Source organism: Anomaloglossus baeobatrachus, chromosome 2 (genome assembly GCF_048569485.1).
Source record: "Anomaloglossus baeobatrachus isolate aAnoBae1 chromosome 2, aAnoBae1.hap1, whole genome shotgun sequence".
NCBI lineage: Eukaryota > Metazoa > Chordata > Amphibia > Anura > Aromobatidae > Anomaloglossus > Anomaloglossus baeobatrachus.
In genome coordinates, this window is record NC_134354.1 from 112,883,761 (window position 1) to 112,909,650 (window position 25,890).

The window sequence follows — 25,890 nt, forward strand, 5'->3', positions numbered from 1 at the left end:
CTGTGACGACATGGACTCTCAATGCCTAGCATGGATTAACGTTCTTAAAATTCAGCCAGACATGAAGATAGTTTGTGCATAGATGGGGGATAAGCCCTCATTGTTCTACAAGACTCTTGAGAGTTTAGTATTGAAGTTTTTGTTGACTCATGTAATTGTTTGGCCACTGAAGGCCAGGCACTCATTGTATTAAGATCTGTTTGCTGGATGCGATGTAACTTAGCTGTCTCTTCCTCCTCTCTGCCATTGACCATTATTACTGCAATATTCTGTATACGGCTTGAAATCTAGCCAATAAGAGCCCAGTCTTATCCACCAATTGTGAAGACCCCAAATGGTCTGAATGGAGAGCTCAGGGATATAAGAAGGAGGACTGTCCATTGCCCAGAGAGACTCTTGATACATGCTTACCAATCTAGGACCTGCGGATCCGATTGGCAAGCCATAACCTGGATTATAACACTATATGGACTTCAGCATTGAATGCAAGGATTCGGCTGTGATACCAAGGACTACCTAAGGAAGGAATCCAGCTTGGGACAATCCAGTCATCTGACTACAGACTTTGCAGTCCTCAGCCAGCTTCCTAAATCTGGCGTTATTCCTTTCTCGGTGGGTGCCCGCCGAAAGCGAGGTGCTGCTGGATTGGAGTAAATAGCCCTGGGACCTTTGAAGCATGGACATTCTAAATCCCTGGTGAGCCAGCGGAAGGGTGAGACTCTGTTGCCTGTTACATTTGTGTGTTTTGCTGGTTATGTGTTATGTGCCGTTAATATTTTGGGGATCCAATAAAGTCTTAATATTGTGATTCCCTCACCCTGTGTTGTCTGAGTAGTGTTCCGCCCACGGTTAAAGAGGTCATGCGTTCAGTTGGGATGAGCCCTGAGCCACGCTGTCTTTCTAAAGGCGGCTGGGCAAGCGGACAAGAGCAACCACTGAGCCCCGTGTCTCCACAGGGACCACCACACGAGAGCACAGAAGGAGAAAACCACAGGCTGCTCTACCAGACTTTGACCTCTGCCATGCTTGGGAACGACCGGAGTGTTTGCAGTAAAGAAAGAACTGTGAGTAAACAAAATATGAAACCCGCAACCCAGTGACTCTGACTCTGTTTGTTGTCGCCTTGTGATCCGTCGATTCCCAGTTCCCCATTCTGTCTCCCGGGGACCACTCCACCTGTGGGGAGCGATATCATCCCGGCTGCACCCCAACATCTTTCCTGGCGAGGTACCCTGCAGCGGCAGCCTTATCCCTGGCCGCACACCACAGGTGGCGTAGTCGACATCATCCGTTCCACTCCTGGAGGAGGAAAGGTCGGAGGAAGGGTCCACAGCGGAGGAGGCCGGGACCCCAGTCACCACTGTAACTGGTGACAGCTTCTCCAAGAACAATCCTTGCTTGCCTCCCTTTTACTGTGCACCATGGGGCCACGGAACTGGGTCAGCCCACGACTTCTACAAACCACTGGCCCGGTGACGGGTATACAAGGTATGGATTTAAGCTCCTATCTTGCAGGACCCTCTCAGGGACCCGCTTCACTAACTAATTTAAGACCATGTGCTTTTTTTTCTCCAAAAAGTGTTCTTCTGTGGAGAGGAATTATGATGTGGGAAATCGGGAGTTATTGGCCATAAAATTGGCTTTTGAAAAATGGAGGCACTTGTTAGAGGGGGGGCTGTTCATCGGATTATGGTGATTACAGACCATAAACACCTGTCTTATATTGAGTCTGCTAAACGATTAACTCCCAGATAGGTTAGGTGGTCACTTTTTTCTTCATGTTTCCATTTCTCCATCACCGTAACACCCGGTTCCAAGAATGTTAAAGCCGATCCTTTATCTGATGGCTTGGATCCGATATCACCTCTCGAACCTCCTTCCTCCATTCTTACGCATGGGGTAATTGTTGCTGGGTTATCCTCCGAATTGGAGACTAAAATTTGCGATGCCCACTCACTTCCACCTCCTTCGTTGCCTGATACCAAGCTCTTTCTTCCTGTTCAATTTAGGCTACAAGTTCTCCAGGAACTCCATGACTCCGCGATTAGGGGTCATCCAGGTATCTCAGCCACCCTGAGAGCTATTACCTGGTTATTTTGGTGGCCCTCCATGTCCTCTGATGTCGCCGGGTTTGTGTGCTTGTGATACGTGTGCACATGCTAAAGTCTCCCATAACCGGCCGGCCAGGGAATTGGTAGCGTTACCAATTCCAGATAGACCCTGGACTCATTTGTCCATGATTTTATCACCGATCTCCCTCTTTCTAATGGCAAGACTGTGGTCTGGGTAGTGGTGGACAGAGTTAGCAATCAGGCACATTTTGTCCCCTTGGCAGAACTACCTAATGCAGAAACACTGTTCAAATTGTTTATTGACCATATTGTACGGCTGCATGATGTGCCTCGGAACATGGTGTCTGACAGAGGGGTGCAATTCGTCTCTAAATTTCGGAGGGCATTTTGTAAGAGATTGGGTATCAGATTGACCTTCTCTTCTTCCTACCATCCCGAGACCAACGGGCAGATGAAGAGGACCAATCAGTCACTGGAACAGATTTTTCTGTATTTGGCCATGTCTCTGCAGGGTGATTGGTGTTCCTCATTGCCTGTGGCTGAATTTGCGATCAATAACTGGGTTAATCAATCCACTGGCACCACTCCGTTTTTCTGTAATTACAGTTATCACCCCCATTTTGGTGAATTTTCCAGACTGGATTGGGGGGGGAGGCTAATTTGGCGGTTCAACTGTTGGGGGGCTTTGGAAGAAGAAGCGCACGTCCCTAAATGAATTTAGCGCATTTTATCAGTCAGGTACTTCAAGGACTTGAGTTACATATCTGACATATGAATCAGAGTCACTTTAGAAGAATTTGCCGTGCCGATGTCTCCACGCCTCATTCTACCTTGGGTCCTCCCTGGAACCACGCATTTGCCCAAAACGGCATAAAAATGACAAAATTCCGACATTTTGCATAATTTGCATAGTCCAAAACGTTTCAGACTTTTCTAAGTGGTTTATGCTTGTTTTTTGGTATTAGCACTTTGATTAATCGGGATCTAAGTGTTTTTGTGATACAAGAAATAAAGGACACATTCTGGAGATGTTTCCAAGATGCAGATGACATGAGCTTCTGACTGATCGGATAAAAAGAATGAAATACAGGGAATGTGAGAACATTTTTTAACACTGAATGTTGATACAAACAACAAAATGGCGCTAAAATGTGGACATTCACAAAATGATATTGACTGCCTGGTGCCCTGGTACTAAAAAAGCCCGATATTTTCAATTGCTGACAAAATCTAAAAATAATCATGAAGTTACCGAAATATAAAGTGACAATAAATCACATATCCCTAGTAGATGGCTAAGACAAACTCTGCTGCGAGTGTGTGCTGAGTGTCAATCACTGAGATTCAATTCTCTCACATATGTGAGAATGGGAGCACAGGGGAGGAGAAGATGGAGAGATTCATTTATCCATCTTCTCCATTGTCTGCCTAGGCGTATATCGGACTGCACTTAGATGTTATCCGAGCGCAGTCCCATGTTCTGCATGTACCCATAGACCTGAATGGGAGCCGTCCAATGTTCTCTGCCAATCAGAGAATGCTGCAGTTTTTTTCTTATACCAAATCAGCACAAGCAAAAAAAACACTAATCAGAGCTGCTCCATAGAATAATATTGAAGCACAGGCTATCCGATAAAACATAACATTCATCCGAGGCACATGCAGATGTAAGTGAACCCAAACTCCACTCCTCATGGCCCCAAGAGATCATGTTTTCAGCATTTCCCTAGTATTGCAGGAGATGGGATTATTATGGAGGCATCAAAAGTCGCCGCAGGTTCTCTCTCCTGTGCAATACTAAGGAAATCCAGAAAACATGATCTGTTGGGGCCGTGAGGACTGGAGTTTGGGAGACACTGGTGAATGCGGTCATAAGACATAGGGGGCAGTATAATAATGACATCATGGACGTCCAAGGAAATAAAGACAAGCACAAAGATGTAGAGGGGTAAAAAAAAGATTTTATTTATAATTAAGAGTTATTTAATATTTTTGTATATTGTAAGTGTGTAAATTATTTATCTATCAGTCTAAACCTATTTATGGGCAGCATTGATCCAAAGGAAGGCGAAAACCCCCTGTGAGGAATCGGCCAATTATCCTCATATCAGAGGGGAAAATTCCTTCCCGACCCCAAATAAAGTATGGCGGTCAGAATAAATCCCAGGATCAAGGGCTGACACTTAACTGATTAAATTGAAGTAAACAATGTGTTATATCATTTTTATTCTAGTTAGCATTCATTTATATATCTAACCTGTGAAAATTAAAAAAAAAAAAATTATTTTTGCCTATTTGGACTATTTTTAATTTCTGTCTACGTTTGGTTTAAATAACATTTTTTACAACTAGTGTCATTTTATTTTATACCTTTTATCTAATGTTCTCAAAGTGTGTTTACCTATTTATCATTCTAGCCCACTACATATGTGTATAGGACATGTTGATCCAGTGGAAGGCGAAAACCCCCTGTGAGGAATGAGCCAATTGTCCTCATTTCAGGGGGGAAAATTCCTTCCCGACCCCAAATATGGCGATCAGAGTAAATCCCAAGATCAAAGACCTGTGTATTGTACCTAACCTGTGTATTGTACCTAACCTGTATATTGTACCTAACCTGTGTACTGTACCTAACCTGTGTATTGTACCTAACCTATGTAACAAATGAAAAGGGAAAAAAATATTTTTATTTATTTTTGTAGGAACAAATTATTCTTTTAAACTAAAAAATGTTTTTTTTAATTTTTTTATTTTTTGTACCTTTCTTTCTCTTTACTAATTTACTATACCAAACCTATTTAAGGCCGCATAGATCCAAAGGAAGGCGAAAACCCCCTAGGAGGAATGAGCCAATTGTCCTCATATTAGGGGGAAAAATTCCTTCCTGACCCCAAATATGGCGATCAGATTAAATCCCAGGATCAAAGCCGATCTATGTACTAAAGGTGGCTTTACACGCTACAACATCGCTAAAGTGATGTCGTTGGGGTTACGGAATTTGTGACGCACATCCGGCCGCGTTAGCGATGTCGTTGCGTGTAACACCTATTAGCGATTTTGAATCGTCGCAAAAACATTCAAAATCACTAATCGGTGACATGGGGGTCCATTCCCAATTATCGTTGCTCCAGCAGGTACAATGTTGCTCCTCGTTCCTGCGGCAGCACACATCGCTATGTGTGACACCGCAGGAATGAGGAACCTCACTTTACCTGCGGCCGCTGGCAATGAGGAAGGAAGGAGGTGGGCGGGATGTTACGTCCCGCTCATCTCCGCCCCTCCGCTTCTATTGGGCGGCCGCTTAGTGATGTCGCTGTGACGCCGAACTAACCGCCCCCTTAGAAAGAAGGCGGTTCACCGGTCACAACGACGTCGCTAGGCAGGTAAGTACTTGTGATGGGTCCACGCGATTTTGTGCGCCACGGGCAGCGATTTGTCCGTGTCGCACAAACGATGGGGGCAGGTACGCACGTTAGCGATATCGGTACCGATATCGCAGAGTGTAAAGCGGGCTTTAGTCTAAGTGCCGACATGTACTGTGTGATATGTGTGTGCCTATACTTATTATGTAGTGTGTCATGTGATGTGTGGTGGTTGCGTTACTTACCAGGCCTGTGCTATGGTGAGTTCAGGGATAATACCCGCTCGGGTATATTCTGCTGTTCGGCTGCCCCAGGACTATAGGATGAAACTATTATTCCTGAACTCACTAGATGGACAGTTAGCACAGGCCGCTCCTGGGAGTTGAAGATCTTCAGTCTGGAGTGATTCTTCAGGCTGGAGTGATGTCCGATGCCAGCCCAGGATCGGAGGAGGCCAAGTCAAGGGTCTGGGGCAGCAGAATGATGGCAATGGTCCGGCATGAAGATGGTACGGAGAGATGGTGTTGATGGGCAGCCAAGGTGATATACAGCAGCAGAGACATGAGGCATGGGTCAGGAGGCACTAAGTTCTGAGCAGTTGGCACGGGCTCATCCTGAAATAAAAGGAAGACATGAAATCTTCTATCTACTAAATGTTCTGTTAACTTAGAGGAATGGTCTTTATAATGAACCATTCCCCTATGTAACATCATATACAATGTACTGATATGAGAGGTGTCCTGTATGTACAGTGGTCACTCACCAGATGGTCGTGGATTCTTTCACAGTCCAGATCTTTTCATCCACCTAAGGAAATCAGAAACAATAAAGTTATTGGCAGAAAAAGGGTAAAAGACAAAATGGATGATGATTACTGCACTTTGAGAACAACTCCTGATGGGAGTTTTCCCCAGAGGCTCTTACCGGGCCCAGCTTGGTGACACATAGGTAAATCCGGCCACAGGGTGAAGGACTTGTTGCTCCGGCCACTGCAGTTGATGGTTCTCCAGAACTGGCCTGAATGGAATAAATGGCGGCTGTGCTCTCCTTCTCTCCAGTTCCTCCCAGCCGATGGTGTTAAAAAATGGATGCGCTCTGATGTTACCGCACACACCTAGCCGCTTCTGAGGGTCTTTGCGCAGCAGTTTCTTGATGAGATGTTTAACGTCAGCATCAAGCCAGGATGGAAACTTTGGCTTTTCGGTGGTCATGGCTTTGTAAGCCATTTGCTTGACGGGGCCGTTGTAAAATGGGGAGCGTCCTGCTGCCATCCTGGACACCACAATCCCCAGGCTCCACCAGTCCACTGCTGCGCCATATCGTTTTCTACGATGCACCTCAGGGGCCATATAAGCGAATGTTCCTGTCACTCCAGAGATGGTATCGGAGGAGGTCACGCCACCATGGGCAAAGCCCAGGTCGATAATACGGATGTGGCCATCTGCATCCAACATGATGTTTTCCGGCTTGATGTCTCTGCAATCAAATAAGAAAACAGAATAAGAAATGAGCTCAGTGATACAAGAGATGGGTGATGGGTAGAATAGGCAGACAGCACTCCTGGAAAGCGGGGCAATATTTCTAGCATGTAAAGGGGACAGAGAAAATGCAAACTTCTGCTTACCGGTGGACGATGTTTTGTCCGTGGAGGAACTGGAGGCCACACACCAACTCTGCAGTGTAGAATCTGAAGGAGAGAACAGAATGTAGTATCAATGTCATCAAATCTTTCTAACACAATCCCCAAATACCATGGCACCCCACCTCCTTTATCCAAAATTGTAAAAATATGTCCTGCTAACACTCCCTTATCTACACCCCGACCTCACGTTTTTTTTTCCATCCTCTTGGTTCTTTTTAAGTATTTTCCCGCTTTCTCACCTAACATTGCCGATGTTCAGGCAGCCGCACATTCTGATCAAATTCTCCAGGCTGCCACCGGGCAGATACTCCGTGATGAAATAGGCCCTGCACAGAGACTGATGTGCGGCATAGAGTTGGCATAAGAACGGGCAGTCTCTGGCCGCCAGGAGCATCTGCCGCTCTCTCATGATGATGTCCTCATTGTCCCTTTTGCTGATCATTTTGACAGCCATTTGGATGTTTTGGCCGGGGACTGATGCCAGGACCACCTAAGAAAAATAGATGGAAAAAACTTAGATGTCTGCAGGGGGGGGACGGGATGTGGATTTCCTACTACAAAAGACACAGGAGTAAAATGAGTGGTCGCTCAGTCTGTAGTAATCAGGAACATGTAGATGAGCAAATATACAGTATTTATAGGAATAATGCATTGACTGCTCCAGGTATAATTGTCATTTTAAGTTTTATATAATGAATCAGAAAAACACATAAAATAATAGTAGGTGACATTTCTTACTGATTAATATTCTATGTAGAAAGGAGGGGGAGGAGAGGGAAGATGGAGGAGGAGGAGGAGGGTGGAGGAGGAGGGAGAGGGTGGAGGAGGAGGAGGAAGGTTAAGGAGGAGGGGGAGGGTGGAGGAGGAGGAGGAAGGTGAAGGTGGAGGAGGAGGGGGAGGGTGGAGGAGGAAGGTGGAGGAGGAAGAGGAAGGTGGAGGGGGAGGGTGGAGGAGGAAGATGGAGGGAGGAGTTCTGTATTTAGCTCTTCCCTCTTCCTTACTCTCCCTTACATAGAATATTATCAGCACCAACTGTCACCTATCTCAGTAATGTTACAATCGGCCTTCACAGATTTTACCCGGAAATAGAGAATTTTAAAAATAAAAATCAGTCCTAGCTGAGAAAGAAGCGGTGTTCTGTGGTAAGATATATTACACAGTTGCTTATTTTCATGTGTATTATTGATTTTGGAAATGAAAATTAAAATGACAGCCGCTCTTTACAGGGTTTTCCACTGTTGCCATATGGAAATAAATAGAGCAGACATTAGTTGGTGCTTTGAGTTGGCACCAGTGTGGTCCAAATATCCTTGTCTATCTAGACTTAATAAAAACCCACAGACCTATGTATGTACAATATGGCAGCCTGATAGTAGCCTATATTGACGATGACATTAAGAAAACCAATGTCTCCTATCCTGTACAGCTGTGATCCCTGATCAATCATTCGGTATATAAGAATACCACGTTATAGCAACACTAGACCTAACTATGGTGAATGACGACAAGATAATATGTATGATGTAACAAAGTAGTATAAAGAAGAATGCTGACAGACAGATATCCAGAATGTATCATTGACACACTTCACAATGAGGGCAACCACAAAAAGCCATTGCTAAAGAAGCTGGCTGTTCACAGAGTGCTGTATCCAAACATATTAATTGAAAGTTGAGTTGAAGGAAAAAGTGTGGTGGAAAAAGGTGCACGAGCAATCGGGATAACCACTGCCTTGATAGGATTGTTAAGAAAAGGCGATTTAAAAATTTGGGGGAGATTCACAAGGAGTGGCCTGCTGCTGGAGTCAGTGCTTCAAGAGACATCACACACAGACATATCCAGGACATGGATAAGTGTCGCATTCCTTGTGTCAAGCCACTCATGACCAATAGACAACGCCAGAAGTGTCTTACCTGGGCCAATGAGAAAAGAAATGGACTGTGGCTCATTGGTCCAAGGTGTTGTTTTCAGATGAAAGTACATTATCCATTTCATTTGAATATTAAGGTCCCAGAGTCTGGAGAAAGAGTGGAGAGGCCACAATCCAAGCTGCTTGAAGTCTAGTGTAAAGTTTCCACAATCAGTGATGGTTTGGGGAGCCATGTCATCTGCTGGTGCAGGACCACTGTATTTTATCAACAGCAACCGTGTACCAGGACATTTTAGAGCACTTCATGCTTCCCTCTGCCGAGAAGCTTTTTGGAGATGGAAATTTCATTTTCCAGCAGGACTTGGCACCTGTCCACACTGCCAAAAGTACCGGTACCTGGTTTAATAACCACAGTATTACTGTGCTTGATTGGACAGAAAACTCACCTGGCCTAAACACCATAGAGAATCTATTGGGTATTGTCAAGAGGAAGATGAGAGACACCAGACCCAACAAAACAGACAAGCTGAAGGCTGCTATCAAAGCATCCTGGGCTTCCCTAACACCTCAGCAGCACCACAGGCTGATCGCCTTCATGCCACGCTGCATTTATGCAGTAATTCATGCAAAAGGAACCCCGACCAAGTATTGAGGCATTTATTGTGCATACTTTTCAGTAGGCGCCAACATTTCTGAGGTTAACATCATTTTTTCAGTTGGTCTTATATCATATTCTAATTTTCTGAGATAATGACTTTTGAGTTTTCATTGGATGTAAGCCATAATCATCAACATTGTCACGGGGTCCTTCTCCAATCTCACACAATCAACAGAGGGAGAGATAGATGAACAATAATAATAATAATTTTATTCATTTATATAGCACTATTAATTCCACAGCACTTTACATACAGTACATACGCTCCAAAGAATATTTATTCCAAGCAAAATCAAACGGCCAATAAAATAATCCACCACACAGAGGGTAAAATAGTCCAGAAACACGGATGTAATCCAGAAAGAAATAAATGTCTGAGTCTCTCTGGGGAGCTGGCCTTTCTGCTTCTCTCTTGAATTTCTCAGACAGACTGAATAATCCCCCAGGTGAGCAGAGAATTTCGGTGGATTCCAGGTCCCCCTCCCCCAAACCTAGGGACAGAAGCACTGTAGGGGGTGATTCCCAGTATTTGGAGAACTGGGGAGTAAACAAGTTCTACATGGTTATTGGACCTCTGAGTACCTTTCTGTGTTTTTTTTTTCCCAAAAAACACTTGTGTCACCAATGAATACAAACTCCACACCAATGGAAAAAGGTCCAAGCAGGTAAGCGGTAAGATCGCGGTCGTAGAGGTCGCGACTGCGACCAGGCCCAGGGTTCAGGGGGCCCGCTGACCTCAACTGCTCGACCAGGCCCAGGGTTCAGGGGGCCCACTGACCTCAACTGCTGCTACAGGACATCCAGCTGAATTACAGCACAGTGACCGGTCGGGACCCTGCAGTGCAAATTGCAGTGCCGCGAGGTTACAGGAAGCAGCAGCGGCTCTGAGGCTGACAGTGTGCCGGCTACTTAAAAAATGCATATTCACTGCTCCCCACGCCCTTAGTGCCGCCCACCTCTTTCCACTGAAGACGGTGCTGAGAGGTGAACTGGATTATGGGGGTGGAGAGCAGTGCATATATACATTCTCTTTAACCCCTTCACGACCGCGGGCAGTAAAGGTACGTCCTATTTTAACGTGACTTAACCACCAGGGACGTAACTTTACTGCCTAAAGTTCATTTGATTGCCGTGGCCATAGCAACGGCTTTCAAATGATGTTCCCTGCTGTTTCTTACAGCAGGGGATCTTTGCTTGACCCCAGGGGGGTGGCATCGCCACCCCCCATCGACGATCATTGTGATTAGCTGTTCAAATCTGAACCGCCAACCACATCGTTCACACTGATTTCGGCTAAAACAATGCCTGAATCAGTGCGATACTGTGAGATCCTGCTATGATGTGCTGCAGCAGCCACAACACATCATAGCTGGAGCTCAAACATGGCTCCCCCCAGCCCCTGCAGCACTGATTGGAGCGATCGTGCTATGACGCGCAATCGCTCCAATCAGCGTGCAGTGGGGCGGTCTGATCTGCAGGTGACCGCCCTCCCCAGGCCTGTGCTGGTCTGGGAATCCCTCCCCCAACATGTCTGCAGCGTGCACTGGCTGGTACTTGTAGTACCACGCCGCTGCCGCTGTTAATGCCGCCGCTCCTGCTCCCACTGTAAGTATTGTGCTCCCCTTGTAGCCCCTGTGCGCTCCCTCGATGTCCCCTGCGCGCTCCCTCGATGTCCCCTGCGCGCTCCCGCGATGTCCCCTGCCTGTGCCGATGTGCCCCCCCCTGCCGCGATCTCTACTCTGCTCCCATTCTCCTGCCTCTGCTTCTCCGGTCTCCCCCTCCCCATCTGCTCTCCCTCTCCGATGTTCCCTACCTGCCTCCACCAGGTCGTCCGATGTCTTCACTGGCCCGATCACATCTGCCTCCATCGCTGGGTTCTTCCTGGGTCCTTCTTGGCTCTTCTGATGAGCTGTCCAGCTTCATGCCTGCTGCTCCTGTAGCTGTCCACTTTTTGCCTTCTGTTCTTCCTGCAGTTCCTCTGGTCAGTGATCCTCCTGCTAATCCTCTGGTACTGTGAGTATAATGTTTTTGGGTTTTTTTATATCCCCTGTCCGTTTTTACACCTCATCCGTCCGTGCGTCCCGCCGTGCGCTGATCAGTGATGCAGATAACGTATCTGCATCCGTGGTCAATGTTCGTCGGGACTTTTTTTTTGTCCGTATGTCACGTTGTTTTTTTGCATTTCATCCGTGTGTGCGTCCTGCAGCGGCCAAACGCTGATCAGGGATGTGCGTAACTGATCGGCATCCTTGATCAATTTTCATTGTGACTTTTTTTTTTTTTTTTTCCGAATCCCCGACGCTTTTTGTATCTCATCCGACCGTGCGTCCTGCAGTGGCCGATCAGTGCACCGCGTCTGTGCGTTTGAAAAGTCAAATGGCGCTCCTTTTCTTCCAACCCCTGCTGTGCACCCAAACAATTGATTTTGACCATATATGAGGTATCTGCGTACTCAGGAAAAATTGCACAATAAATTTTATGGTGCATTTTTTCCTGATACCATTGTAAAAAAAAAGTTACCTGGTTGAAGCTAAAATTTTGTGGTAAAAAATAAGTAAATAATTTTCACTGTTCAACGTTATCAACTTCTGTGGAGCCCCTAGGGATACAAGGGGCTCACCAAACATCTAGATAAATTCCTTGAGGGGTCTAGTTCCAAAATGGGGTCACTTGTGGGGATGCTCCACTGTTAAGGCACCATAGGGGATCTCCAAACATGACATGGCGTCCGCTAATGATTCCAACCAATTTTGTTGTCAAATGGTGCTCCTTCTCTTCTGAGCCCCACCGTGCACCCAAACAATTACTTTCCACCACATATGAGGTATCTGCGTACTCAGGAAAAATTGCACAATACTTTTTATGGTGCATTTTTTCCTGATACCCTTGTGAAAAAAAAGCTACCTGGTTCAAGTAACAGTTTTGGGGTAAAAAGAAAAATGTATTCTTGGCTCAACATTATCAATTTCTGTGGTGCCCCTTGGGGCTCACTAAACATTTAGAAAAATTCCTTGAGGGGTCTAGTTTCCAAAATGGGGTCACTTGTGTGGGAGCTCCATTGTTTAGGCACTCAAGGGGGTCTCTAAATGCAACATCACGTCAGCTAATGATTCCAACCAATTTTGCTGTCAAATGGTGCTCCTTCCCTTCTGAGCTCCGCTGTGCACCCAAACAATTACTTTCCACCACATATGAGGTATCTGCGTACTCAGGAGAAATTGCACTATATGTTTTATGGTGCATTTTTTCCTTATACTCTTGAGGAAAAAAAAAGCTACCTAGTTGAAGCAGCAGTTTTGTGGTAAACATTTTTTTGTCTTTTCACGGCTCAATGTTATAAACTTCTGTGAAGCCCCCAGGGGTTCAAAGTGCTCACCAAACATCCAGAAAAATTATTTGCGGGTTCTAGTTTCCAAAATGGGGTCACTTGTGGGGGAGCTCCATTGCTTAGGCACCTCAAGGGGTCTCCAAACCCGACATGGCATCCACTAATGAGTCCAGCTAATTTTGCACTCAAAAATTCGAATGGCGCTCCTTCCCTTCAGAGTCCTACTGTGCACCCAAGCAATTCATTTTTACCACATATGGGGTATCAGCATACTCAGGAAAACATGCACAATAAATTGTATGGTGCATTTTCTCTTTTCTCCCTTGTGAAAATGCAAAATTTTATGGCTAAAGTAACATTTTTGTGTTAAAAAGTAAAATTTTCATTTTTTCCTTCCACATTGAGTTGGGTCCTGTGAAACACCTGAAGGGTTAATAAACTTCTTGGATGTGGTTTTGAGCAGTGTGAGGGGTGCAGTTTTTAGAATGGGGTCACTTTTGGGTATTTTCTGTCACCTAGGCCTCTCAAAGTCACCTCAAATGTGATGTGGTCCCTAAAAAAAATGATTTTGTAAATTTTGTTGGAAAAATGAGAAATTGCTGATGAACTTTGAAGCCTTCTAACTTCCTAATGAAATTTTTTTTTTTCTAAAAATTGCGCTGGTGTAAAGTAGACAAGTGGGAAATGTTATTTAGTAACTATTTTGTGTGACATAACTCTCGGATTTATGGCCATACATTTTCAAAGTTTGAAAATTGCAAAATTTCCAAAATTTTACGAAATTTTCACAAACACAAAAAAATATCGGCCTAAATTTACCACTATCATGAAGTACAATATGTCACGAAAAAACAATCTCAGAATCGCCGGGATCCGTTGAAGCGTTCCAGAGTTATAACCTGTCAAAGTGACATAGGTCAGAATTGCAAAAAATGGCCCGGCCATTAGGGTGTTTTAGTGGCCGGGGGTGAAGGGGGTAATATCAGCACACTGATAGCTCAGCTGCCGGCTTCCTGCAGCTGCAGCGTGATCAGGTGTGCTACTATTAAAGAGAACCACCGGCGGAGAGACAGGTGCATTGATTTGTACTGGGCCCCTATGGAGAGGGGTGGGAAACAACTGCAGAAAACGCAGTTTCCCCAGTGACTGCAGAGAAGCAGGGGCCGGTCCAGCGTCATTTGCAGATATAAGGGCCGCACTCTGCAGATGATGCTGTTACCCCCTGCTCCTAATGGAGCTGCTTCTGCAGGGTCTGTGCAGGAGACATGGGCACTGCTGGAGGGAGCAATCACACTGTGCGGGGCCTGTGGTGAGCCAGGGGAGGGCTCTGTCACCCTGTATACCAGCCTGTATGGGGGAGGGGGGTTGTACTGCCGCCATTGTGAGCTACAGGGAAAGTGAATGGTCAGTGCAGCCCAACCTCTCCTTCCCTCTTCCCCCTTGAAGCTGTCGGGACTGAGAGCACAGGGAGAGGGAGGAGGACATGGTAGTTGTGGCAGCAGAGCCAGTGGCAGAGGCGGTTCTGCTGAGTCCTGCTCTCTGCTGTGTCCTCCATATCCTGCAGACCAGAGACTTCACTGGTCATGGCTGCTGCCTTATGATGGGGCAGGGATGAGAAGGACCCTCTGCTCCTGGAGACTGACTTCTGCATAGGTAAGTACATGTAACGGTGTGTAGCAACAATATAGTGTATATCAGTGTGTATATGGGTAGTATATAGTGTATATCAGGGTGTATATGGGTAGTATATGGTGTATATCAGTGTGTATATGGGTAGTATATGGTGTCTATATGGGTAGTATATGGTGTCTATATGGGTAGTATATGGTGTCTATATGGGTAGTATATGGTGTCTATGTGGGTAGTATATAGTGTATATGTGTCTATATTGGCAGTATATAGTGTCTATAGGTCTATATTGGCAGTATATAGTGTCTATATGGGTAGTGTATGGTGTAGAGAAATGGGCATATAATGTATATAATAGTTTGTATTGTATATGTGTGTGTGTGTGTATATGGTACACAGTAAATGTAATACTTTGCATATACAGTATACAGTGTGTGTTTCTCTGTAGGGGTATTTGAGTGCTTGTGGAAAAACTGTATCAGAAGAAAACACCATGCAACAGGCAGCAGAGGGAAGGTGAGTATAATTGTTACATTTTTTTTTCTGTGTGCAGCGTGATGGATATCATATGTACTAGGATGGGGACATATATACAAGGATGGGGGACAAAGAATCAAGCATGGGATGGGAAAGCTGGGTGAAGAAGGCTCTTTCCCTCAGCACTCAGTTTTTCCATGCTCTGATATCAAAGAAAAGCTGGGTGCTGAGGTCAAGATGGATATCAGAATATAGGAAAGCTGGGTGCTGAGGTAAAGATGCAGAGCACGGAGAAGGTGCGTGCTAAGGACAAGTTGGATATCAGAACATAGGAAAGCTGTGTGCTGATAGAGGGCTTTAAGATGGGAAAGCTAGGTGCTGGAGGAGTGAGCCACGTGTCAGCATCAGTATCTTGTAACCCGAATGTCGGTGTACTTATCCCGTACCCCGAGTATCAGTGTACAGTTGGGGGGCCCAGGTCCAAATTTTGCATCGGGGCCCATCGAACGCTAGTTACGCCACTTGGTCCAAGTATAGGACCAGTCATAAATAATCCTGTACTGTATATACCAAAGCATGTCTGTGCACATAGTATATTACATCCGGGATACAGGAGAATATGTGAATGATGTATGATCTGCTGTGACTATAGACATCAGATGTGATATATAGGATATGTGATGGTATATGAGTACAGACATCAGATATTATACCAGCCGCATATTATCTGTACATAAAATCAGCTGTCTTATATAGGATAATATGTGATGGTATATGAGTACAGACATCAGATATTATACCAGGTGCATATTATCTGCACATAACAAGGTCTGCACACACAGTATATCAGTATATAGGAGGGTATATGACTGGTGTACATAGAAAGTGAATTACCTTGCAGGCTCCTGGTTAGGGGACAGGCCAGTACTCTGTGCCCGCAGGCTCTCCCCTGTGAACCCTCCTACCCACTGACACACTTGGCTTTTCCTTTAAATTGTAACCTGGCCTCATGTCATGTATATGTCACAGGACTGCAAATCAAAAGAGGAGGAGATGCTGGCAGGTAGGAGGAGGTCCGGAAGGGGCCCTGATGTGGCTGCTGGACCAGCGTCCTGCGAATAGATTTTCGCATCTGTATTTATAAACAATATGTGATAACCACAGAGCATCAGAACTATACTGGCCGAATATTATCCCGTATATAATATCTGTATATAATATCTATCTGCAGGGGCATAATGATCATAGTAGCAGAGGGAGAGACCATGACGAGGCCTGTGGAGTTAGGAGGCTGCCGGTGCTTTCCCTGTCTGCACCTGAATGTGCTGTAGTGACCGCTGGGGTATCAGATGTCGGCAGCTGACGTTGGCGTGCCCGCTGTATACGGTGCATGACGTCACTGCCAGGTGCCGCTCACCATCCCCTCTGCACCCATTTTGGATTAGAAAGAAGAATCTGCTCACAGCGAGATCAAGAAAAGGGGAGAGGAATTGTTTATTTCTTGTGTTTAAATGCGTTTGAGGAAATCACCATGACGGTGACATTATTGTATGAAGGTCACTAGACGGGGACATTATATCATAACGGGGGACATTATTACATACAGGGCCCAGGACAGATACATTATTACAGGACGGAGAATTTATTACATACAGGCCGTAACGATAGTGGTCACAGAAATTACGACTGTGACCGGCCCGGCAGGGTTAGGGGCCCAGCGCCCGCTCTGCAGAGAAGATGTCTGCTCCTCTTTGTGAGAGAGGAGATGCGCTGTTCAGTGGCAGCCATGCAGCCGCTATGGGGCCCGTGAGTCAGGGGGCCTGGTGTCAGCGGTGGCACCGGGCCCCTCTAGCTTGGGAGCCCCTGCTGTCATCACACACAGCAATGATGAGGAATTCCCTCTTCGTTCTCCCTCTGTGCCTGCGCTCGAGTCTCAGTGCAGCAGAGCGCGGTGACGTCCCTACTGCACGACTACTGTGCTGAGACATGAAGGACTCAGAACGGGAAGACGCTCTGACCGGAGCAGCGGGAAAACGAGGAGAAGTGAGGACTCAGTGGCGGATATATTGCCTGTTGGGCTCAGAGGGAAAGGGGGGAGCCCGGGGAGGGTGGGCTCTGCGCCCCCCCACAATAAAAGAAGGCCATGCACAGTAATAAAAATTATACATTTCCGGGTCACTGACTCCCAGAAAACTGGTGAAGCCGATGGCCCCGGAACCAGTAAGAGAGGCCCTTCCTGTGCTCCCTGCAGCTCTGCAGCTCACTCTGCCCCTCCCCCGGCTGAGGGAGCGGGGGGAGAAGATGCCGGCCCTCACCACTCAGGAGAAGATGGAGGCCGCAGCCAAAGAGGAGCTGATTCCTGCTGGACAGGAGGCAGAGCTGAGGGGCAGCAGGAAGATGGAGGCCGCACAGCTCCACATCCGCAGCAGGAGAGGAACAGGACAAACATCAGAGGGGCATCAGCTACTTTGAAGAAGCAGAGAGGTGAGTATATACTTCTTACATCTGTCTGTCTGTTTTTACATACCTTTGTTGCTTGTACTGTATGTAATTGTGCATGTGTCTGTGTATATACAGTGTGTGTATGTATACAGTGTGGGTGTATACAGCATGTGTTTATGTATATATACAGTATGTGTGTCTGTATATGCAGTGTGTACGTATACATAGTGTGTGTGTGTGTGTGTGTATATACAGTATCTGTATTTACAGTATATACAGTATGTGTGCATGTGAATGTATATATGTGTGGATTTGCGCATATAGTATATGTACATCTGTGCATGAATAGTATATGTGCCTATGTGTATATATAGTATATGTGCCTGTGTATGTTCCTGTATATGTGTATGCACCTCTGTATGTATATATAGTTTGTGCATGTGTGTATACATACAGTATATAGTATGTGCTTGTGTATATGTATCTTTGTGTGTGTGTGTGTGTATATATATATATATATATATATATATATATATATATATATATATATATATATATATATATATATATACACACAATGTGTGTGCCTGTATGTATATACGGTATATGTGAGTATGTATATGTGCATGCGTGTATCTAGAATATGTATCTCTGTGCATAAATAGTATGTGTATGTGCCTGTGTGCATATATATTTTTTTCTGTTTTTTTTAATGCCCTTAGGCTAGTGCTAGGGAAATCAATAATTTCAGGGTCACTTCTCCTCAGGACCAGCAATTCCTCTTTGCTACTGCTCTGGTCTATGTTTGCAGCACTGATGTCATGACTAAAATAAGTGACTGTCAGAGGCAATCCCTGAGCTCCGCCGTCACACCAAGGTAATGTCACAAGCTGCGGAGCCCTGTGATTAGGTAAAGCGATCATGTGTGGCATCATCACTGCAGCCTGCAAATATAGATGGACGAGTAGCAGAGACATCACTGGATCAGGTGAAAATTAGTAACTCTGATTTTATTGTTTTTTTTTTTTTTTCCCAGCGCAAGATGATGATGAGCACAATATAACATAAAATGGTAGAATAGAAGACCCCACGAGGCGGGGGTGGGGGAGGGGTTTGTGGAGGGCGGCGCCCATAGTCAATTCTTGCACAGGGGCCCTTTATTCTCAGTGTCCGCCCCTGTGAGGACTTGTTTATATATATATATATATATATATATATAATATATATTTTTTAATCAGTGAGTACAGGGTGGCCAGAGGCATATGGGGGTGCATTAAACAATATGGGGACTGCATAATACAATATGAAGGACACCTTATACATGGACTATGGGGGTGAATTATAATACATGGAGGCCTATGGGGGTGCATTAGATGGTATTGGGGCTGCATGATATAATATGAAGGACAATGGGGGTGCATTATAACACTTGCAGGACTAGGGGGCTGCATTATACTATATGGAGGCTTATGGGTGTGCATTAAACAGTATGTGGGCTGCATAATACAACATGAAGGACACCCTATATATGGACTATTGGGGTGCAATATAATACATGGCGGACTATGGGATGCATTATAATATATGGAAGACTATGGGGGTGCAGTATAATATATGGAGGACTACAGGGTGCAGTATAATATATGGAGGACTACAGGGTGCAGTATAATATATGGAGGACTACATGGTGCAGTATAATATATGGAGGACTACAGGGTGCAGTATAATATATGGAGGACTACAGGGTGCAGTATAATATATGGAGGACTACAGGTGCAGTATGATATATGGAGGACTACAGGGTGCAGTATAATATATGGAGGACTACAGGTGCAGTATGATATATGGAGGACTACAGGATGCAGTATAATATATGGAGGACTACAGGGTGCAGCATAATATATGGAGGACTACAGGGTGCAGTATAATATATGGAGGACTACATGGTGCAGTATAATATATGGAGGACTACAGGGTGCAGTATAATATATGGAGGACTACAGGGTGCAGTATAATATATGGAGGACTACAGGATGCAGTATAATATATGGAGGACTACAGGGTGCAGTATAATATATGGAGGACTACAGGGTGCAGTATAATATATGGAGGACTACAGGGTGCAGTATAATATATGGAGGACTACAGGGTGCAGTATAATATATGGAGGACTACAGGGTGCAGTATAATATATGGAGGACTACATGGTGCAGTATAATATATGGAGGACTACAGGGTGCAGTATAATATATGGAGGACTACAGGGTGCAGTATAATATATGGAGGACTACAGGGTGCAGTATAATATATGGAGGACTACAGGTGCAGTATGATATATGGAGGACTACAGGGTGCAGTATAATATATGGAGGACTACAGGGTGCAGTATAATATATGGAGGACTACAGGGTGCAGTATAATATATGGAGGACTACAGGATGCAGTATAATATATGGAGGACTACAGGGTGCAGTATAATATATGGAGGACTACAGGGTGCAGTATAATATATGGAGGACTACAGGGTGCAGTATAATATATGGAGGACTACAGGGTGCAGTATAATATATGGAGGACTACAGGGTGCAGTATAATATATGGAGGACTACAGGGTGCAGTATAATATATGGAGGACTACAGGGTGCAGTATAATATATGGAGGACTACAGGGTGCAGTATAATATATGGAGGACTACAGGGTGCAGTATAATATATGGAGGACTACAGGGTGCAGTATAATATATGGAGGACTACAGGTGCAGTATGATATATGGAGGACTACAGGGTGCAGTATAATATATGGAGGACTACAGGGTGCAGTATAATATATGGAGGACTACAGGGTGCAGTATAATATATGGAGGACTACAGGGTGCAGTATAATATATGGAGGACTACAGGGTGCAGTATAATATATGGAGGACTACAGGGTGCAGTAAAATTTATGGAGGACTACAGGGTGCAGTATAATATATGGAGGACTACAGGGTGCAGTATAATATATGGAGGACTACAGGGTGCAGTATAATATATGGAGGACTACAGGGTGCAGTATAATATATGGAGGACTACAGGGTGCAGTATAATATATGGAGGACTACAGGGTGCAGTATAATATATGGAGGACTACAGGGTGCAGTATAATATATGGAGGACTACAGGGTGCAGTATAATATATGGAGGACTACAGGGTGCAGTATAATATATGGAGGACTACAGGATGCAGTATAATATATGGAGGACTACAGGGTGCAGTATAATATATGGAGGACTACAGGATGCAGTATAATATATGGAGGACTACAGGGTGCAGTATAATATATGGAGGACTACAGGGTGCAGTATAATATATGGAGGACTACAGGGTGCAGTATAATATATGGAGGACTACAGGGTGCAGTATAATATATGGAGGACTACAGGGTGCAGTATAATATATGGAGGACTACAGGGTGCAGTATAATATATGGAGGACTACAGGGTGCAGTATAATATATGGAGGACTACAGGATGCAGTATAATATATGGAGGACTACAGGGTGCAGTATAATATATGGAGGACTACAGGTGCAGTATGATATATGGAGGACTACAGGGTGCAGTATAATATATGGAGGACTACAGGGTGCAGTATAATATATGGAGGACTACAGGGTGCAGTATAATATATGGAGGACTACAGGGTGCAGTATAATATATGGAGGACTACAGGGTGCAGTATAATATATGGAGGACTACAGGGTGCAGTATAATATATGGAGGACTACAGGGTGCAGTATAATATATGGAGGACTACAGGGTGCAGTATAATAAATAGGACAATGGGAGGTGCATTATAATACATGGAGAACTATAGGGGTGCATTATAATACATGGAGAACTATAGGGGTGCATTATAATACATGGAGAACTATAGGGGTGCATTATAATACATGGCGAACTATAGGGGTGCATTATAATACATGGAGAACTATAGGGGTGCATTATAATACATGGAGAACTATAGGGGTGCATTATAATACATGGAGAACTATAGGGGTGCATTATAATACATGGAGAACTATAGGGGTGCATTATAATACATGGAGAACTATAGGGGTGCATTATAATACATGGAGAACTATAGGGGTGCATTATAATACATGGAGAACTATAGGGGTGCATTATAATACATGGAGGACTATGGGGGTGCAGTATAATATACGTAGGACTACAGGGTGCATTATAATATATCAAGGGTTATGTGGAACCCAGTAAACTATTTGGAAGGCTATGTGGGGGCCATTATAGTATTTGGAGAGCTATACACGAGGGGGACAAAGATAAAAGCATGGGATGGGAAAGATTTGTGCTGAGGGAAAGAGGCTCTTTCCCTCAGCACGCAGCTTTCCCATGCTCTGCTATACATCTCTCAGCCCCCAGCTTTCCCATGCTCTGCTATACAGCTTTCCCTCAGCACGCAGCTTTCCCATGCTCTGCTATACAGCTTTCCCTCAGCACCCATGCTCTGATATGGGAAAGCTGGGTACTGAGGGAAAGATGTGCAGCAGAGCATGGGGAAGGTGCTTGCTGAGGAAAGCTGGGTGCTGATAGAGGGATTTGAGATCATGGGAAACAGGGGTGCTGAGGGAAAGAGCCAAGTGTCAGCAACATTGTCCCGTACCCCGAGTGTCAGAGTAATTATCTTGTACAATTGTCGTTGTCATTATCCTATACCCCAAGTGTCGGTGTACGTTTGGGGGAGGCCCAGGTCCAAACTTTGCATCAAGGCCCATCAATCTCTAGTTATGCCACTGATAGAGCCAGGACAGACACGTTATTACAAGACGGAGCCTTTATTACATACAGGGCCAGGACAGACACATTATAAGATAGTGACATTATTACATTTGGAGCACAGTAAGAAGACATTATTACAGGACTGAGTCATTAATACATACAGGGCCAAGGAAGGGGACATTGTTACAGATAAGGGACCTTATTATAGGATAGGGCCTATAGATTTGACTAATATGCAGGTGGGGGACCTGGGTCATATTTATGCACAGACATCAGATGGTGAAGAGCGTACAGTACAGTCAGGATTCAGATTAGTATATAGTATATCGTGGCTACAGACATCAGATTGTATATAACAATGTGTACACTGTACTGTGCACAGATATATAATGATTTGTGCACTGACTGATCCGATGCCCTCACCAGGACCTCACATGCCAGAATATCGGGGTCTATACTTTATACTATTTGATGTCCTGGAGCCAGGCTGAGGATCAGACAAATGTCAAGAGTCGAATCCAAGTATATTTCTCTACTCGACACCCTTGCATCTAAGGGCCTCAATCACGACATTGAATCTTATATCTTCTAATGTGCTCTCTTCACTTTTGTTTCTTTGTGTTACAGCCATCTTCCCTAACCTCTCCCACTTTTCATGTTCCCTCCTCATTTCCCCTTCCCATATCCATGTGTAAGTTTTTGTTTTTTTTTCACTATCAATAATTAATAACCTGTAACCCATTACTTATTAATATACTAAAATAATTTACTAAGATAGTGCGAGAAGAGTCGTCACTGATTCTATGTCGTAATTATTATACAAAGTAATAAGGATCAAACACCCACTATAATGTTTATTAACACCATTTTTACTACAGTTTCAAATACCCAACAGTAACCATTCCACTCCCTTTTTTCCCTTTTTTAAATAATTTATATTATTTTTTTTTTTTTTTTAATCTATATCTATTATTTTTTTTATTTTCTATTTTTCAGATTATATTTTCATTTGTATTTTTCTTAGTTACTTTATCTTTTGATCGGCATATCCCCGCTATTCTGGCAGTTCATTTTGCTTTCAGCTAAGTGGCGTCCCTCTGCCTGTGAAGCGTGCGGCTGTGAGACAGGGTCATCTCCGGCTGGGATTCCCGGTTGCCTAGTAACCGCTACTTCCTGCTCTGCCGCACACATGTGGCTTCGTGCCGGTGTTTGTGCAGGCGCACCGCTTCACTCCCCTCTCTGCCACATACGCGCGGCTCCTGCCAGCCTCCCTGCGGGCGCACAGCACCCCGACCCATCGAAGGAGAACACCGGAGAAGGCGAGTGGTTTCCTCCACAGAAAGGTTTAGCTCCATCACTGTTTATTGCAGTATTCAGCCATTCTGCCTCTCCGCTGTATCACTCTTATTACAGTTCCCCATCCCACCTGCCTCCCACAGACTATTATTGCGACTAATCAGTGGCTGATCCCAGCATCATTAGGCCGACATTACAGGGCCGCCCATACTGGAATATTACAGGAAAGGAGTAAGGTCTCTATATTAGAGTCACTTACTCAATGCCAGCAGTGACACTACGGGTCACCATTTCCTTATTTCTGGGATCTTATTCTCTCTGTTTTTACTATATACAATTGTAATATTTTTAAATCAGATTTTAACCCTTCGGTTATACATATATTTTTACCTTTTATATCCCCAGCTATCACCATTTGCTTACTCACCATCATTTAACACAAAGTTCTATACCTCCAACCCCATCATCTCAGGGCCAGATAAAGGCCACATCCAGACTACAGCATTACCATTTCCATCATATAACCACCCATCAATTTTCAATTCCTGTGGTTGGGTGTACCTTACCCTCGAATTATTGCATTTCTTATTTTCTCCAGCTATAATCAGTTATCTACCCACCATCAGTATATGGTTATTTAGTGGGGACCCCCATTCCCACTTTATAGGATCTAGACCTACTCCCAGAAGAAAAGCCTGCATTTCATGTAATTAGTGTAACATTACCGAGGAGCCCTATACACTTCTATCCAAGTCTTTATTCACATCTGATACCATGTTTTTATTTTTAACCCCTTGCAGGCTACCCTTCATTCAAATAGACACATTTTCTTCATCATCAGCCTTTTGACAACTTCAGATTCAGCATTTAGCCCCTGTTCCTATCTATCAGGTATGTATCATTTCTCAGTGTCCTCTAATTGGTACTGTGGTAAGAGTCCTTTTCTGAACTATTTCCTTGTATGACAGGACCGGTGCAGATCCTGCCTACTATCTGCAGCTCCATACATTTCCGTGTGGGCCATTACTGACTATTTTTTCATCTTTTTTCTTATGTTTTTCCTATTTTTCACCTTATTTAAACATTTTTGTCATTTCATTCACATTCTCCCCTGGCATATGTTATATTTCCTATTTTATGCTGTTTCTATTGTCATCTTATTAATAAATATTTTTTATATAAATACTCTTGACTAAAATATCTTTTTAACATTTTTTCATAACCGTTTACATTTTTTGCTCTCATTTCACCCCTCCCCTCTATTTAGCGCCAGTGACTCTTGAATTTTGAAAAAAAGAAATATACTCACTTTGCCAAAGCCGCCCCTACCCAGGACCTGGTGGATGTTGAAGCGGCTGAAGTTGATGCTGGTGTAGGGGCTGGATGATCCGGGGTCTTCACTACATCCAGGTGTTGCTTTCTCATCCTCTGATCCTCTCTCCACTCGTCTCCTCTTCTTCGGGATCTTCTTGAATCCGGTTGCGCTGTCATCTTCTTCTCTCTTCCTCTTTTCTTCTCTCTTCTCTTCGCTCTCTTCTCCATGTCCAGTGGACGCCATTCTCAGAGATTTCTCACAATCCGCAGACTTCGGTGCAATCACTTCGGTCGACAGTTGAAAGTAAACGGCAGTTGGTCGTGTGCAGGTGACGTGTTGTCAGGGGTGACGGAACCCTCAGGTGGCATCTGCCAGGCAGCGGCGCATGGACCGGCTCTGCCCTATACAGTGTGATGTGGGCATCATGGCTGACAATTTAGGGTCCATTGGGCCAAAAAAAGAACTTCATGGAAACTTTCATTTTATTCTCCTCTACAGTTTTCTTTGCACAGTTTTTCTACCTTTCTCATCACATTTTACTTACATTTCCCTTTCTTCTTTATTTAATATTTTTTCTAAATGTTTATTCTATGAACGTGTTGTGCACTTTTTACCCCCAGTACTACCCAGCCAGCACTGTATCCCCATGTACCGTATACACTGAGCTGCACAGTCTACCTGTGCTGGTATATACTCTGTATAACCAACACTTTGTTCTACCAATTATTATCTCTTACCATTATCAGCAACTATGTCCTCCTAACAGTGCCAGTCATGGTGCCCAATAGAGAAAAAGAGAATGGGTCATTTAATTTGCCAAAACATTCATACATCAGAATGGAGAGGTGCCATTGTCAGTTATATGTACAGTGTGGATGGGGTCTTATAGTTATTGTATAGCTTCTGGGGTTCCTGTGTGCTGGGGTACATGACGGCACAGACACTTATACAGAGGATCTGACGGGCACTGATATAAGGCACTTTGGTTGGTTCTGTTCTCACATTTGCACTATGTGATGA

General features: G+C 44.4%; 1 protein-coding gene and 1 long non-coding RNA gene across 2 annotated transcripts; one reads left to right on the plus strand and one right to left on the minus strand.

The window, feature by feature from the left end:
* Positions 1–6,216: 6,216 nt before the first annotated feature.
* Positions 6,217–7,518, minus strand: LOC142287286 (protein kinase C delta type-like). The gene is made up of 4 exons (XM_075333434.1): positions 7,316–7,518; positions 7,059–7,121; positions 6,359–6,910; positions 6,217–6,241 (listed from the first exon to the last, which is right to left on the minus strand). The coding sequence occupies exons 1-4, from the start codon at positions 7,516–7,518 to the stop codon at positions 6,217–6,219; spliced, it is 843 nt and encodes a 280-aa protein (XP_075189549.1).
* Positions 7,519–17,333: 9,815 nt separating this feature from the next.
* LOC142284535 (uncharacterized) lies at positions 17,334–25,038 on the plus strand. Its single transcript, XR_012746038.1, has 3 exons — positions 17,334–17,522; positions 24,356–24,446; positions 24,823–25,038. It is a non-coding gene; the product is annotated as an uncharacterized LOC142284535 (long non-coding RNA).
* Positions 25,039–25,890: the final 852 nt, after the last annotated feature.

What these genes read in the sequence shown, in the direction of transcription:
- LOC142287286 (XM_075333434.1), bottom strand. Translation starts at nt 7,518, where the DNA reads ATGATCAGCAAAAGGGACAATGAGGACATCATCATGAGAGAGCGGCAG. An exon ending in GGACAAAACATCGTCCACCG is followed by an intron (nt 6,911 to 7,058) that starts GTAAGCAGAAGT and finishes ATTTGATTGCAG; the next exon opens with AGACATCAAGCCGGAAAACA. An exon ending in GTGTCACCAAGCTGGGCCCG is followed by an intron (nt 6,242 to 6,358) that starts GTAAGAGCCTCT and finishes TGATTTCCTTAG; the next exon opens with GTGGATGAAAAGATCTGGAC.